The sequence below is a fragment of the Equus quagga genome, chromosome 16 (assembly GCF_021613505.1).
Source record: "Equus quagga isolate Etosha38 chromosome 16, UCLA_HA_Equagga_1.0, whole genome shotgun sequence".
In the NCBI taxonomy this organism is placed as follows: Eukaryota; Metazoa; Chordata; class Mammalia; order Perissodactyla; family Equidae; genus Equus; species Equus quagga.
The window spans coordinates 42,605,661-42,622,246 of record NC_060282.1 but is presented as its reverse complement, the minus strand read 5'-3'; the positions used below and the strand labels follow the sequence as shown (position 1 = coordinate 42,622,246).

At 42.8% G+C, this 16,586-nt stretch overlaps 1 protein-coding gene across 8 annotated transcripts in view; it reads left to right on the top strand.

Moving 5' to 3' along the window:
* Positions 1–5,721: 5,721 nt before the first annotated feature.
* ESRP1 (epithelial splicing regulatory protein 1) overlaps positions 5,722–16,586 on the top strand; it is a 54,507-nt gene continuing 43,642 nt past the window's right edge. For all 8 annotated transcript variants that reach the window (XM_046641687.1, XM_046641690.1, XM_046641685.1 and 5 more), the window contains exons 1-4: positions 5,722–6,002; positions 6,515–6,643; positions 7,888–8,001; positions 10,859–10,973. In XM_046641687.1, coding sequence (XP_046497643.1) covers positions 5,871–6,002; positions 6,515–6,643; positions 7,888–8,001; positions 10,859–10,973 — 490 coding nt within the window. In that variant the 5' untranslated portion in view covers positions 5,722–5,870. The remainder of the gene's footprint in view (positions 6,003–6,514; positions 6,644–7,887; positions 8,002–10,858; positions 10,974–16,586) is intronic.

The window sequence follows — 16,586 nt, the reverse complement described above, 5'->3', positions numbered from 1 at the left end:
GCCTAACACCTTCCTTGCCTGGTACATACTATGGTGCCAATAAGTATTTTAGATAAAGACTGAATGTATCCATCAGTTCCGACACTTTGTATAGATTTTATAATCACTTAGAAATCTATACGTGAGAATGCAGTGACATGCAAATGGAAGAGATACAGGCTTATCATAAAAATTGTCTTCACTGTATCCAAATGACCGTTTCCACCAAGTATACTATCTCAACTTCATAACACTTTAAATACTTCAAACACAAAGCATGGCTACAATTTCCTGCTCTTTTGGCAGAATAAGAAAATTGGTCCTTTATCAGCCAAATGGGTGAATGAGCAGGCACGCTACAGGAAAACAGGGGAACTTAGGAAATAGAAATAAGAGAAACAAAACTTCTTTTCCTTCTTAAAATCTTTCTTTAAACACTCACTCCTGTCAACCCATCCTGAGATGAAAGACAAGGTTTGCTGCTGTGCTCCCCTCCCTGACTGGATTTTGGGAGAGGCAGGGATGCACTCCTGAGCAAAGGGCATGAGGCCAGGAACAAGGAGGGAGGAATTCCTCAGGTGGCATTTCCCTGGATGCCCAGTTAAATCAGTTCTGTGGTCCCCAAGAAGAAGGCATATCTTGTGCAGATTCATGGAGCATTTCCATATGTGTAATTTTTCTGTGTATTTCCCTATGACATGGCAGTGAGTAAAGTCATGTTTAAATATTCCAGACTGCCTTGATGGTGTCTTTAGACTAAGCTAAGGTTGGAGGGTTACCAGCCTTTGTGGTTGTTGTCTGAAGAGAGCCCTCGTCACTTGGAGATGCCTCTTGAGTAGTAATCTTCCTGGTTCTCAGGTTTGTTATCTTTAAAGAAGACGCATCTTTACACACTTCCTCTCCCCTTAAAACCTATGAAGTGTACGTTATCATCATCCCCATTTTTACAGGTGAGAAACTGAGTCTTGTGAAGGTAAGGAACACGCCCAAGGCCACAAGGCAGCAAATGGCAGGGCCAATTATTAAACCCATACTTTTTCCACACAGACCATCTATAATAATTGCTATAATAAATGTTCAGACCAGTAATTTGGTTAAGTGTGTAATGCACAGAGTAATTCAGAGAAAATTATAATGTATTTAGTTATCCTGACCATCACTTCCCCCTACCTCTCCACTTCAGAGGTTGCACTTGTCCAAGGAGCATAAAACATGATGTCTTTTACAAGTGCACCTAATACAAATAACTAAGAAATACCAATGGTTGTGATAGCCTCAGAACAGGCTTTTAACTTTGGTTAGCATTTTTAAAAACTGAGATATAATTCACATACCATAATATTCACCCTTTTAAAATGTACAATTTAGTGGTTTTTAGTATATTCGTGTTTATGTGACCATCACCACTAATTCGGTACCATTTTCATACTTTGATTCACTTTTGAAGGCTCTTTTTTTACAGGTACAAGAGAACAACTGAGTATGTGCAAGCGAGAATTCCAAGAAAGATCTAGAGATCTCAAACAAAACTGGAGCCAGTAAAGGTAGTCCTGCTACCATAGTCTTAAAAAGGGAACTTCACGACAAATTAGAAGACATATAGGTACCATTGTGTCAACGGACAGGCCACAGAGGACACATTTGTCTTTTGTCCAGTTCAAGAGCTGCTCTCTAGAAGTGATGCGAGCAAAAGGATCCAAGGAAGGTAATGAAGATAAGTAAAGAGCAGGAAAGTAAGATTCACAAGGAAAGCTTTAAAGAACTTGCAGTAATTTAGTCTAGGAAAGTTAAGAACAACCTTAAAGTATATGAAAGGATTGTTATACAAAAAATGGTGACCTTTTGTTCTCCTTCTTTCACTAAGGAAAGGACAAATGGGTTCATTCTACAGTATGGAGGATTAGGTTAGCATAAAAAGTCACGAGACAGAGCTTTGTTAAACACCAAATGGTGGTGGCAGCAAAAAGTCCTCCGATACTTTTGGGACTGGCCCCAGAGGGAGTGGTTAAGTTTGCTCCCTCAGCTTTGGCAGCCCAGGGTTTTGCCAGTTCGGATCCTGGGCGAGCACACGGCACCGCTCGTCAGGCCATGCTGAGGTGGCATCCCACATGCCACAACTTAGAAGGACCCACAACTAAAATATACAACTATGTACTGGGGGGATTTGGGAAGAAGAAGAAGAAGAAGAAAAGATTGGCAATAGATATTAGCTCAGGTGCCAATCTTTAAAAAAAAGAAAAGTCCTCATGCTTTTAAAAAACTTTTTAAAAGGTGCAAAGAATAGTATAAAGAATTCCTTCACTCATATTCCCCAATGTTAACACTTTACCACATTTGCTTTATCATTTTCTCTGTCTATATACATATGTGTATATTTTGTCAGAATTGTAAGGGTAAGTTATAGACACGATTCCCATTTATCCCTAAATCCTGTGTACTTCCTAAAATAAAGGACATTTTTCCTGCTGAACCACAGTAATATTACAAAAAATTGAGAAATTAAAACTGATACGATACTAATATTTAACCTGCAGATCTTATTCAAATTTCTCCTATTGTCCCAATAATGTCTCTTAAAGCAAAAAAATGTTTTCATCCAGGTTCCATGTTGCATTTAGTTGTGATGCCTCACAAGTTCCTTTATTCTGGAACAGTTCTTCAGTTGCCTTTCATGACCTTAATAGATTTAAGAATAGAAGCCAGTTATTTTGCAGCCTGTCCCTCAACTCTGGTCTCTGCTGTTTTTTAATTAAAAAAAAGGTTCTTACTTGTTTTGGGGAGTTTTACCTGAAGCCCACAGGTAGAATGAGCCACTCTTCTCAAGGTTCTTCCCAGGCACCTCATCCTGATTATTCTTACTGTATTAGAATAATTTACAGATCGTAGGATGGACAAGAAAACATTTTTTGTTATCAGAACAGATCTGCTTGTATTACATAGATTTTTTTTCTCAGCATTCCTGCATTTTACGACAGTTTAATTTCTTTAACAAAAATAAGTTTGTCTGTTAAAGAATTAGCACCAACTCTTTTTAAACACTGAGACAAATTACCTGCAGACTCCCATTTTCAGAATCTCACCTTTGCGGTGATGAACTCTGCCCAGCTCAGGAGACAAAGAACTACAAAAATGGTTGGGTGTTACTCACTAAAATCATTCAACAAATATTTGTTGAATGCCTAGTATATTTCTGGCTCTGTTCCAAGCCCCGGGAATACATTAGAAAACAAAATAAAACAAAAAAATCCTGTCCGTGTAACCTAGTTAGGCAGATTAAACTTTAAATTAAAAAAAATCAGACACCAGGGATCCGACTTCCTTAAAAAAGAAAAGGCAAGCCTCTGTGAAAAGGGGGAGCTCTGAGATTCGATTCTAACACGGATGACGCTGCAGAATCCCTGGCAAACGCGCTCATAAAGTTCTCAGTTTATCCAAACGCGCTATACAAATGATTAATCCGAACACCAGGCGCCAAAAAGGACGGCGGGGCGCGACTTCCTGAGCTGTTCTAACCATTCTCAGCAACAGTCGCACGCCGGGCCTTGGGCCTCCGGGCAGCCGCCGCGCGCGCTCGGGGCCGCTCCGCGGGGCCACGCAGCGGGTCCCGCGTCCCTGCGAGGCGGCACTCCCTGGCCCAGGTAGGATAGAGCACCTGGGAACAGCGCACCGAAAAAGCCCCGCAGGGAGGTGGCTCAGGAGAACCGGCTCTCCGGGCTGCCTCACCCACTGCAATGCAATCTGGGTGGTTTTTCCAGGTCCCTCCCCGCCTCGATCCGCGCCCAGTCCCTGGCCCCGCGGCGCCTGTAGGCCCAGGAGGGTGGCTCCGAGATAGGGGGATTGGGGGCGGGGCGAGGTTGCTGCTGCGAGCCAACCAGGACGACGGGGGCCCTTTTGCGACCCTGCTCCCTGAAGTCCCAGAGCGAAAAGCACGCGCCGCTGAAACTCGAGCTGCAGACAAGGGTGGCACAGTGCACCTTCGAGCGCCCTTGCAGCGCTGCCTGGCCCCGGCAGAGCCCGGCCTCCGCCCGCTCTCGGGGGACGCAAGCTGCCACCTGCGCCATCTCCTGCGAAGGAGGAACTCGGCGGCGCCGGCCTCGGGCTCCTCAAACCCCTGCTCCCCTCCTTCCCTCAGCCTCAGCTCGTCCCCGCTAAGTCCGCGCTTCCTCCGGGTCCGAGAAGCGTCGTCTCCAGCTTCCCCTGACATGCATCCTGAAAGGTTCTCGGATGTGTCCCTGGAGTGGGTTACTGTAGCGATAGGCGTGTGTTGCCTAATTTCACATCATGAATATGCAGCGTTGGACACCTGGAGCCGGATTAGTAATACTTCAGAAGGAATTTTGTTCTCAAGAATAGAGCACTTTGAAATATAAAACTCGAGGAAACCACCTCTGGCGCTTTTCTCTCTGTCAACAGGCCCACCACATTGCCGTCCAACTGGTGGCTGGGGGTGATGGTGAGCGCACAAGCCTCGGCGCAGACCTAGCTGAGCAGAGTAGAGAGGCTGCTCGGCAACCTGGCCAAAAATCGACACATAAGTACAAAGGCAAAAGTATGAGTAGAGGGCGTGTGACTGGAGTGGGGAACTGAGGAAAAAGCTTGTTTACAAAAGCTTGATTTAGACAAACACCTACGCGGAGTAGATGCGTTTTATTTAGAGCTCAGGGCAAGTCAAGGGGAGTGGGTTCCCGCCCCGGAGGACGTACTAGTCTCGAACTAGCCCTCAGGACGAAACAGGACGTAGCAACTAAGGGAGTGGTTGCGAGAAAAGAGAGTGGGGTCCTCCTGCTGCTTCGCGCGCCGCAACTGCGTCTTTGGGCGTAACTTGGGCTGGGCGTCCAGCCCCGGGCGTCTGGTTCGGCGGCGCGTCGGGGTTTCACTCCCCAAGGTGGGCAGCGCCTCCGGGTTTGGAGGAGCGTGCGCCCCGGCTCCCGCCCGGAGAGGGGGTGGGCCTGCAGGGTTTGGCCTGCTGTTTGCATTTAAAGGTGTGTTGGCCTCGGGAGCGGCTTTTCCGGTGCTTGGCAATTGCCCCCGTCACCTCCCCGAGGCCGTTGGCCAGTCCCTCCCTCCGTGGCTTGCTCTCTCGGGGCGCCGCGCCCTGGGCTGCTCCGCACCCCAGGCCTCACCCCCTTGCCTCCTTTCGCCTCCCCGCGCCAGGCCTTTTCGTTTGACCCTTTAGAACCTCCGGCCTCGTTCCCCACAGCCGGCATTTCTCCAAGCCCCCCCACACCTATTGGTTACCTCCAAAGGGGTACCCCCCACAAGCGAGTCCAGCCCGCCCCTTTACCCCTCACCCCTTTCCCGTCTAGCCTCCACTACCCTCCGGATGGCAACTGCTTCTCCCCCGCCCCTCGGGTCTCTCCCTCCTCCTTTTCTCGCCCTCCCCTCTCCATTCATCCAGCCATTGTCTCCCGCCCCCTCCTCCCCTTTCCCCAAGCGGCCTCCTCCCCCACCGCTGCCACGTCGTGGTTTGAAGGAGCCAATGGGCCGGCGCCGCCAGGTGTCTCTTACCTGCACCACGTGGGGGAGGGGGAAGGGGCGGGCAGGTAGAGCCACATCCCAAAACAGAAAAGCTTTCAGCCATTGCGCGCGCCTCCCGGGGGTGCAGCCCTGCTCCTTGCTTTTTGCACAGACGCACCCGCAATTGAATACAAAAAGGGCAGGCCTCCTTCGCCCTTCTTCCCACCCCCCTTCCTGCCCAGGGTGTGGAGCTCGGGCCAGGTGTGGGCTTGGGTGGTTGGTTACCGCCTTTTGCACTGGCGGTGAGGAGGGGGGGGTGGTGGGCGTTCTTTCTTTTTCTCTTAGAAGAGGTTTTAGCACAGGTTTTCTCGTTCTCACTTCCACCCCGCCTCGTCGCCTCCCGACCCCCCTTCTCCCCCTCCCCACCTATCGTCATGACGGCGTCTCCGGATTACTTGGTGGTGCTTTTTGGGATCACTGCTGGGGCCACCGGGGCCAAGCTGGGCTCGGATGAGAAGGAGCTGATCCTGCTGTTGTGGAAAGTGGTGGATCTGGCCAACAAGAAGGTATTTCTCCACGTTTCTGTCCAAACGATAGGAGTAGGGAAGGAAGTTTGTTGTAGAAGTTTGAGGAGTCGGTAAACAAGTGCTCTTGTTTGCCCACTTGTGAGGCTGGACCCGAGGCCTAGAGAATCCAGAGTAAAACCAAACTTGTTGGCCAAGCGCCTTGGAGCCATTTCAGTCCGTCGAAATCTGGCTCAGGTGGGGAGGCCGGGAGCCGCGGAGCCAGGTTTTCCGCCGGTCGCCGGACGCCCGGCGGAGCTGGGGTGGGATCCCTGGGGGCCTGGTGCCCACTTCCAGGGCCTTTCCGACCTGGTCGCGTGGGGGTGGGCCGGGGGCAGGACCGCGCCGACCTCCCGGCCGCCGGAGCCGCCGGTGACAAGTGAGCTTTGACTTTGCGGCCAGAACCCTTGAGAGGTGCGGGTCGCCCCAGAAGGGGAGCGAGGGAGGAAGGTGAAGATAGAGGCTCCCAAACTGATGAAAGGAGAAACTGACCCCTGCTGCTTTTCTCCCCGAAGGTGGGACAGTTGCACGAAGTACTAGTTAGACCGGATCAATTGGAGCTGACGGAGGATTGTAAAGAAGAAACTAAGATCGACATCGAAAGCTTGTCCTCGGCGCCGCAGCTGGACCAAGCCCTCCGACAGGTGACAGCCCTGGGCCGCGCCACGCACCCCCATCCAAGCCGCCCAGGCAGCCCTCAAGCCGGCCAGCCCTACCAGGCCCCATGCCCTCGCCGGGCGGTCCACGCGCGTCCTCGGGGAGGGTGGCCAGACGCCCGGCGGCGTGGGTGGAAACCCGGCCTGGAGGCCTGGGTGGACCTTTTGGGAAGAGGTGGCTGCTCCTCTTCGCCTCCTAACCCCCAGGGTCTTGGGCCAAAATTCGCTAGTTTTCGAGTTGCCTCCTGAGTCATTCTTGAGGCCAGAGAATCAGCCGAGTTTGAATCCTAGCGCCCCCATCCCCCGGCCCAGACCGCAGATGCGTCTGTGCTCTGCCGGGGTTTGGGTCTGTGACTCAGCCCTGGGGCAGGGGGCGCTGTAGCGTAGAGGAGCGGGCGGGCCCCGCGCTGAGGGCCAGAGCCGGGCCCAGTTTAGTGGGAATCCGAAGGTGCCTGCTTGGTTTCAGGCTTCTGAACTCCTAAAGGCTCGATTCCGGTGCCCTTCTTACTTCTTCAGTCGCCTTTGTCCTGGCGCCGGGGAGGGTTTGCAGGCCCGAACATGTAGGGCTTCTCTTTGGGTCACCGTGAAACTAGTGGAATCCCCTTGCTGGAATTGAGGTGACCTAAAAACCGGCTGCTCCGGGGTGCTGGCGGGTAGTGCATTGGGGATAGGGCGGGGCGCTAAACACCTATGCACAGGTGAGTGGCGCTCTCACGGCCCCTTCGCACACTTGGTGCGAATTGTAGGAGGAAGTATCATTTCTGGGTTGTGTTCTAGGAAACGTTACCAGACTTTCCAGAAGTCTATATACTCATTACCCACAATTGTTTATCAAAAACTGGTATCTTTCTTAAGCCTGGAATATCCAAACATTAAAAAAAAAAAAAAGGCATCAAGAAATGATGTAATCTGAAGGCAACCTGCTGATGAAATGAAACCTGACTTAAAAGTCTTGAATGGATTTATCGCAAGAATAGAGGGGGAACAGAAGGAAGAATGCATTTACTAAATTCTTCTGTATGTAAATTGCAGGTTGATTGGAAAGCTTCCCTGTCTAAAGGAAGCAAGCAGTTTGTGGCAACAGTCTCTCTTTCTAATGTTGCCCCCAACACCGGGATCCCCCTTCAAGGCAGTTAGTGCCATTTTCTCTGGTTACAGCTAAGTGGGGCCACTTTGCAGAGTTTGTAAATCCTACATTGGTTCTGTCCCTATGTGTGTCTTGTTCTTTTCAGTTTAACCAATCAGTGAGCAATGAACTGAATATTGGGGTAGGAACCTCCTTCTGTCTCTGTACTGATGGGCAGCTTCATGTCAGGCAAATCCTACATCCTGAGGCTTCTAAGAAGGTAAGAGTGCTGGCTTCTCAAAAAATGATTTGGGGTGCCTGCAGGCTTTTCTTAAAAAAATGGTTTATCCAAGTTTCTCTATTTTAAAAACATGCATATGCTGAGTTACTGTTTCATGGGTACAGAATTTCAGTTTGAGAAGATGACAAAAGGATGGTTGTGATAGTTACACAACAATGAGAGTATACTTAATGCCACTTAACTGTATACTTTAAAATTGGTAAATACTGTGTTGTGTATATTTTACCACAATAAAAAATTCAAGACACTTTCATAGAGATGTCTGAGATTACAGTAATTTTATGGATATCCCTTGGTGACTTAATAAAAACAGTTTCTGTTTTTGTTTATGGCAAGTTTCTGAGATGCTCGACAGTCTCCCTTTTCCAAAGCATATTAGCTGACTTTTTGACACTTAAAGTAACTGCAAGTAGGTAGGAGAGAACTGTATTTTAATACATTGTAATATCCCTATGCATGTGGCAAATACTTTATCCTAGAAAGGACAGAGCAAAGAAAAAAGTTCAATCAAACCTTTTTCATTGTAATTCTAATAATTTCATTGAAAAGCTTTGTGCTGTAAGCACAGAGTAAAGCACTGTACTGTAAAGTAAGACAACCATGTAACTAGTGAAACAATTAGAGCTTGCTGTGCTGTGTCTGACTTAAAGTGAATGTCCAAACTGATTGAATCTGTGTCAAAATGATAGAGTCAGCTTATCTTTCTGATATGGAAAAGAGTATGGAACAAGAAAAATACAATCTTACTGTAGATATAATGTGATTTCTATCTTAGGAAGAATACTGAGGTCTATGAGAAAATGGAGAGCATAGACAGCAGACCCAGTGTAGCCAATCATTGCTAATATAGTTGATCTTATCAACTTAATTAGTTTGAGCTGTAAATTTTTATTGTGGTAGACAGATACTGAACTTGAAAAGGTGGAAGTAAAATATTTTTGAGGAAACTGTGCGAGGCAAGTCTTATAATGAAGGGTTTAGACTGACAATTGACATCACAAGTAAGTGAGTAGTCGTGCAATTTTTCTTTGTTTTTACTCCAGTAGGGAAAAGGGAAGAAATGAGTTAAATGGATAGTGGCTATTTTAAAAGTTTGAAGGAGAAACTCAAGTTCCTATGTCACTCTTTTTTTACAGCAACCTTAATAATTATTTGATTAAAAAAGTGGAGTAATTTTTGTTGATTAAATGCTAGGTCAATTGCTATACCCTTGATCGAGAAATAGATACATATAAGGATTTTTTTCCCCCTCAAACTCAAGAGGAGGGATACAACTTAATCCCTTCCCTATTGGGCTGGAGGAAAACGGCTGTTTTTGTTATTTTAGATGGACTGCTTTGGATATGGGAAAACCTCCAGAGAAAAACTGAGTTACTTCTACTAGGATTTGATAAAGAAAACTAAAGCAATTTAGTATCATAAAACAATTTAGTACCATGATGAAAATAATTCATTAAAGAAAAATAGGGAAAATGGGAAAACATAAAACAATCCTGCCACTCAGAAAACAATATGTTGAAGTATTTTTCTCTGATATGAACATATTTGGATATATTCTTCCAAATTTTTGTAGAAAAGCCATACTTTTACAAGCAGCATTCGTGCTACATTAACCTTTTAGTGTACTTTATAATTTAATATAGCATCAATATCTTTTGTAAGCACTAAATAAAATATTTTAAATGGATATAGATATTTAAGCCAATCTTTTATTGCTGGACTTGAGTTATTTTCATTATAAACAGCTTTTAAATGAGCTTTTTTGTAGGTAATCTTGAGGATTCATGATTCTTTTGGTAACTATTATGAAAACTGACCATGAGACAGTGATATCTGTTTCAAATATAGCATGAGCAGGTCACATCTAATAGAATCCATTAGAGGAAGTTTGGACAGAAAGAGACATTATTGCATAGGTGTTATGGGTCACAAACATTAAAAGGTATTCATTTCCTTGACATTCTGGTGTATAAATGGGTAGAAATTCCCAGTAAGTAAAAACAGACAATTTTGAAATTTTAAGAAAAATCTAAATTTAGTTTAAAAAAAAATTAATCTTTGAAAGTTATTCATTGAGGGATTTTTTTCAGGAAAGGAATGGAACACTAGTGTAATATATTTGTCCAGTTGAGCTTTGTTTAATAACTATAAGAATGGTTCTGGTAGCTAAGAGCAGCAGGTAGCCATTTCTCCTTTGTCTCTGAGATTTGTAATATCTTCTTTTAAATCTAATTTGAGTTGTTAGGTATGGCCAGAATATTGGTAAGGAAAACTAATGTAGGACTATAATTTAGCACAAAAATAATCCTGTTCAGGTAATCAGGAATTTACTCTCTTAATCTGACTTTAATACAGAAAATATGCATTATCAGAACCCAGTATTTAAAACTACTATGTTTTATAACTGAATCCTTTGTCCAGGTGTACATTGTAAACATATGGATCTGTATGAGCACAGAGAGGGCTAAGATTGCTGCCTGAAAATAAAGGTCGTCTAAAATGATTATGGCTGGAAAAGAGTGAGTTTCATCAACCAGAAATATAAAATATAACAGCCCAAATGTATTATAGCTTTAGAAGTATTTTGAATGGAATGCATAATAGATCACAAACATTATAATCCACTACCTTAAAATAAGATGAATTTTTTTCTGTGAGACTTGTATATAGGATATAATACTGTAACAAAATAAAGTCAATCTTACATTCGATTTAAAAAAAATTTTTTTTAAATTGTGGTAAAATATACTTACACTCAATTCTTAGGTTCCTAATTATTAGGAAAACACTGAACTAAATTCATCTAGTTAACAGTGTCTACCTTGTCCTTCCTCAGAATGTATTATTGCCTGAATGCTTCTATTCCTTTTTTGATCTTCGGAAAGAATTCAAGAAGTCTTGCCCTGGTTCACCAGATATGGATAAACTGGATGTTGCAGCGATGACAGAGTGTATCCTTTAAGTAATTACCCAAGAATCATTCAAAAAGGTAGCTCCAGAAAAAATGGCAATTTAAGAAACTTTAAAACATTTTTAACTTTGTCAGTGTATGAATGAAATTGGCCTGTTTAAAATTTGTCTACTATGCTAGTAAGAACTAATAGTACAGTTATAGGCATCTTTCAAAGTAGTTATAATTTACTGAATTTGAATAGTGACTTAGATGGACTTAGAGATGAATTTTTGTGAGTTGAACACATCCAAAATAGAATTCAATTTCAGATTATGGGAGTGGTTTGTGGTGGTTTTTTTTTTTTTGGTTGTTGATGAATTGAATGTGAAGACTCCTTTCTTTGCTGACTCCAGGGTTTCTTGTTCTCGATTATTTTGGTTTTAGGGTTTATTTTGGCTTCTTTTGAATGGATAAGAATTTTTTTAAGTAGTGGATATATGCTCTTCACAAATGGCTGTTCATTGATATCCCTTTTAATCTTTCCTGATGATAAAATGAAGTTGGGATTTTACCTCAAATTCTTTCATTACCAAGATAGTATATCTGATGCACTATGTGTTGTAAAAGTAAATTTTATAATCACAAATCATGTAGTCATGAATGACCCATCATCTTTCAACTAGTAAGTCTTTAAAGTTCTCACTAACAAGCAATCATGTGCTAACATATCAGATGTAACACTGAGTAGTAGAAGAGTTAGGTGACTTGCCCAAAGCTGCTATAAGAATCGTCATGAAATCAGATTTAAGTTACTTCCAGGAATTGTGGGTTATAGATATTTATTCTTAAACTTTCTAGTTCTTTTTCCAAAGCTAAAGTCTGGTTTTTGTTTTATTTCAGAATTTCTCTTTGTGATTGGAAAAGGTGATTTACACATTTTTCCTAACCACTTGTAAGCAGATCAAATCCATTTTATTTGCCTTCTTCCTAGAAGTAATTAGCTGGAATTTTGGTTTAGCTATTGGTTAGTTACTAGTTTAGCTCCCGATAGTGCTGGGAGAAGGGTGGACTGATCTCATTTTGAGGGAATTGTAAGAATTTCATTGGAATGTTGGGACAGCAGAAAAATTCTTACTATTTGTTTTGATGGTTTGAATATTGTATTAGTTAGCTTGGGCTGCTGTAACAAATACCATGGACTTGTTGGCTTAAACAATAGGAATTTATTTTCTCACACTTCGGGAGTCTGGCAAGTCCAAGATCAAGGTGCCAGCATGGTCAGATGCTGGTGAGGGCTCTTTGGCTTGCAGATGGCTACCTCCTTGCTGTGTCTCACATGTATCTTTCTTTTCCTCTCTTTATAAGGCCACAGGCTTAACAGATTAGAGCCCCTTCCTTATGGCTTCATTTAACCTTAATTGCCTCCTAAATACTCTATCTCCTGATACAGTCACATTAGGGTTACGGCTTCAACATGAGAATTCTGGGGAGGGACAAAATTCAGTCCATAGCAAATGCTAAACTATTTGATGCATTGGTACAAAATAGAAAACCAAAAAAATCAGCAAATAGTGGAGGGAATGTCTAGTAAGTTCTCTTAATTTAGAAAGACAGTTTGAGTGAAAGGCAGTATATTTTAAGAATTGTTTATCCCTGATTATTCAGTCGCATCTTTTATAGCAAAGAAAATCTTTTCCTAGTGACTACAGGTCAGATACTAGGAGAAATTTCCATAGCTATAAATGGGATGTTTTTGTATTCAGGTATTTTGGTTTTCTCAATGTTTTGACAGTTTAGAGAAAGCTTATTAAAAGTTTATCCTTTTTTTTCTCCTTGATTTCTTCTTAAGAGCATCACAAATATAAGATTTTGGGTTATTAGTAAACATTTTCAATATGGTAACCTGGGCTTGCTCTATGCTGTATTATCTACATACTAGTATATAGTAAATTCTAAAATAAAAAGTTGCATTATCTGACCTTTAGGTGAACCGGTAGGATGTTAGATGCCAATTATTTTTTCTGTAATTCCTTTCAGTCCTAGCTTTTTAACTATTTGGTGGTGGTTCTTTTCCAAGTGCCATGGATATGAAAATCAGAAATACTTGACTACAGTAAACAGATGAATTGTGAATAAAGCTGAGTTGGGCTCCATTTCAGGCACATCACACCTGCAATTTGTGGAAGGATCTCATGGCTATTAAATAATTCATTTGTTGAAAAACTAGGGAATTTTGTATTTCTTAGAGCCAACCCTGATGGTCTAATGGTTAAAGTCTGGCGCTCACTGCTTCGGCGGCCCAGGTTCATTTCCTGGTCATGGAACCACACCACCCATCTGTCTGTTGCCGTGCTGTGGTGGCAGCTTACATAGAACTAGAAGGACTTACAGCTGGGATATACAACCATCCACTGGGACTTTGGGGAGGGGAAAAAGAAGGAAGACTGGGAACAGATGTTAGCTCAGGGCGAATCTTTCCCTGAAAAGCAAAATTCATTATAGCCTAATTTCTTTGGCCTTAAACTGGAAAAGTCTTAGAGTTATAGTTTTATTGCCAATCAAAAAGTGGATTTTAATTTTAAATGTTTTTATTAATGTTAAATTTGTGTGTTTCCTTCCCATTTTATTACAGCTAAGAAACGTTATTAAGCTTTCCCAGCAGTGGTTTTTATTTTACATTGCTGCTATGATCATTTTATGACTCCTATTCAGAGGAATCATTATTTCCCTGACTGGGCAACCAAAACAATTCCTCAGATCAAAAGCAATCATATCAAATTTAACTATCAAACTTGTCCTTATCTATGCAAAGAGTTTCTACAATGTCTGAACTGATGAGTTAATCCTTTTCTTGCAGACCACTAAACATTTTCCTTTCTAATATGGAAATTACACTGAATTTGGAAAGATAAAGATGGTCAATACTACATCCATGATGGTTTTGCCAAGTAGATGGAGAGTCATTTGCTCCTAAGGGATTATCTGTTCCACCAGGTCAATTAGCAGGGGAGGGAAAGAGGCTCTTGCCAATCTTTGGAAAGGAAGAAGTAAGAGAATGTGCAGCTTCACTTCCCTGGGAAAGTTACCTTCCTCCTCCAAGCCTCACTTTACCTCAGGTATTGCCAAAGAAAAGGTTTGTAAGCCATCAGGTGCTATGTAAATGAAAAAGTATGACCACTTTGGTAAAAGAAAGGGTTGAGGAAGTTCTTGAATGCAGTTCTGGTTCTTATTTTAGCACTTATTTCCCTCTTTTGTCCTTGTGTCAGTTCTGAAACCACTTCTGGTGTTAGTATTGGGCCTCTCTGGGTTATTCCAGTTGTAGTTTTGTTACCTGCCTTTGAAGTACGCAGTCCCAGCTGGAGAGAAGACCTCATTTAGCAGGTGAACTGTGGGTGGCATTTTGTAAGCTTTTTACTTAATCAGGTGAGGTGGTGAGGGTGTGATAAGGATTGGGACCCTCTGTGGTTTTTTTTCTTTGAGGAAGAAATTTTCTTAGATCCCTTGCGGAAATTAATAGTAGCTGTCTCCTGCTGAAAGGACATTTTGATTGTGGGACTATTTGTATAAATGACTTCTTTTATCCATTTTTTTGAAAAAGCAACCCTATTCTCCCCCCACCCCCCATGTTGGATAGAAGTACTTCCTGCTGGTTTCTTAACCTATTGTTTGTTAGCTTTGTTATTCGTGAACTGATTTATTCTCATTAATCAAGACCTCTGCCAGTGTGTTTACCTCACTTTGCCAAGCCTCTGCTAAAGTATGGCCTTGTAAGGAGAGCAGGTAAAAGAAGAGAACTGTCAATTGAGTGCTTACTATATATTGCATCAATAGCCTCACAACAGCCCGGTGGAGGAGGTGTCACTCCCTTTTTATAGCTGGGGAAACTGAGGCTTGGAGGTTTTGTCTTAAGTTAGTTGGAAGTGCCAGCATTTGAACCTGAGTCTATCTGATGCAAAACTCCTGCTTGTTAACTAGGGGGTAGTAGTCTAGAATTCATAAATAGCATTTGAGGGTGGGGTTGGCTATTTACATAGATTATCTCCCTTATAAACTTATAGTCTGTATTTCCTGAGCACATACTGGCTAAGCTATTCAGTAGGAAAGGGAATTTAATTTTGTAAAATTTCTATCCAGTTGTGTGGGATATTGCATCCATATGTGCTGTTTGACGTTATTAGCAAATGCCATTTCACTAGTGCAGCTTTCCATTGTCAGAGTAAAAAAAAATCACCAAACCACTCTTGTCTGTCCATCCAAGGGTTAGTTGGTGTGTGTGTGCGTGTTTCATCACATCTTGGTGGGGGTAAAGGATACGTGTGTGTGCACATGCACATGCTACTAACAAAATGACTTTGGCCTGTTTCTCCCCTATCTTAAAGATGGATATAATAGCCTTAATAGCACAGTGGTTAAGAACGTGAGCTCTGCAGTCAGATTTATTGGGGGTGAATTTACGGCACCTCTCGGCCTTAGTTTCCCCGTCTTAGAATGGGCGTGACTCTTGTAAGGAATAATGAGATAGTATATGCAGCCACTTAGCCAGTGCCTTTCCAATGTTGACTGTGATCCTTTGAACCTCACCAGGTTGTTGGGTGTCTCAGATGAAGAAAAACAGCTCCCAATGACTTTGAAAAGGACGTCCTTATTGAAAAGGACTTCCTTATTTAAACTATTTTACACTTAAAATTTTTTTAAACTGGATATAGACCTTTTAAAGCATCAGCTACACATCAATACAGGTAAACTTCAAGGTTAATTTTGCTTCTCCAATGGTAAAATATCACGAGCGTGGTTCATGCCTGTGCTTATTCTGGTTATTTGAATAGGCCCTTTGCAATCTCACAAACATTCGTTGCCCTGCTTAAAAAGCTGAGGGAGGTGCTGAATCCTACTTGGTACTTTTCTGAGTATGAAAGGGATTTTAAATAGCACTAAGTGTACAGTTAAGCTGGGTTAGTAGTTGACCTTGTTAGCTGGAGTGGGGAAGAAATTATCTTTGGCATCGCATTGGCATGATGGGAGCCAAATCGGCAAATACTCGGGTTTGTGGGTCAGTAATAAGGTAAGTGACAAAAAATACTGTATATTCTTGGCCAACACTCAGTCGTTATATTAATTTTGTATGGTTTATTTTAATTATAAAATAAATTTACTTTCAAAATGTGAGTTTTGGAATTTCAGGATAATTTGTTTTAGGGGGCTTTAAAAGATTTGTTATAATGATGTCTACCTTTCCTAATTTCATATAAATGTTTTTTCTAAAGTAAAAAATTGTCATCTCTTGTTACATTAGCCCCTACTTCCATCTTATTTCCTTGAGGATATAACTGAGTTGTCATTTTTGTGCTTTGTCATAATAACACCTCCTGAAGTAGGGTGCGGGCCTCATGGCCCAGTGGTTAAGTTCCCATGCTCCGCTTTGGTGGCCCAGGGTTTCGTGGGTTCTGATCCTGGGCACTGGCATGGCAACACTCATCAGGCCATGCTGAGGTGGCGTCCCACACAGCACAACCAGAGGCGGTCACAACCAGAATATACAACAGTGTGCTAGGGGGCTTTGGGAAGAAGAAGAAAAAAAAGAAGATTGGCACCTGTGCTAACATCTGTTGCCAATCTTCAATTAAATAAATAAAGATAACTTCTAAAAATAATAATAATAATACCTCCTGAA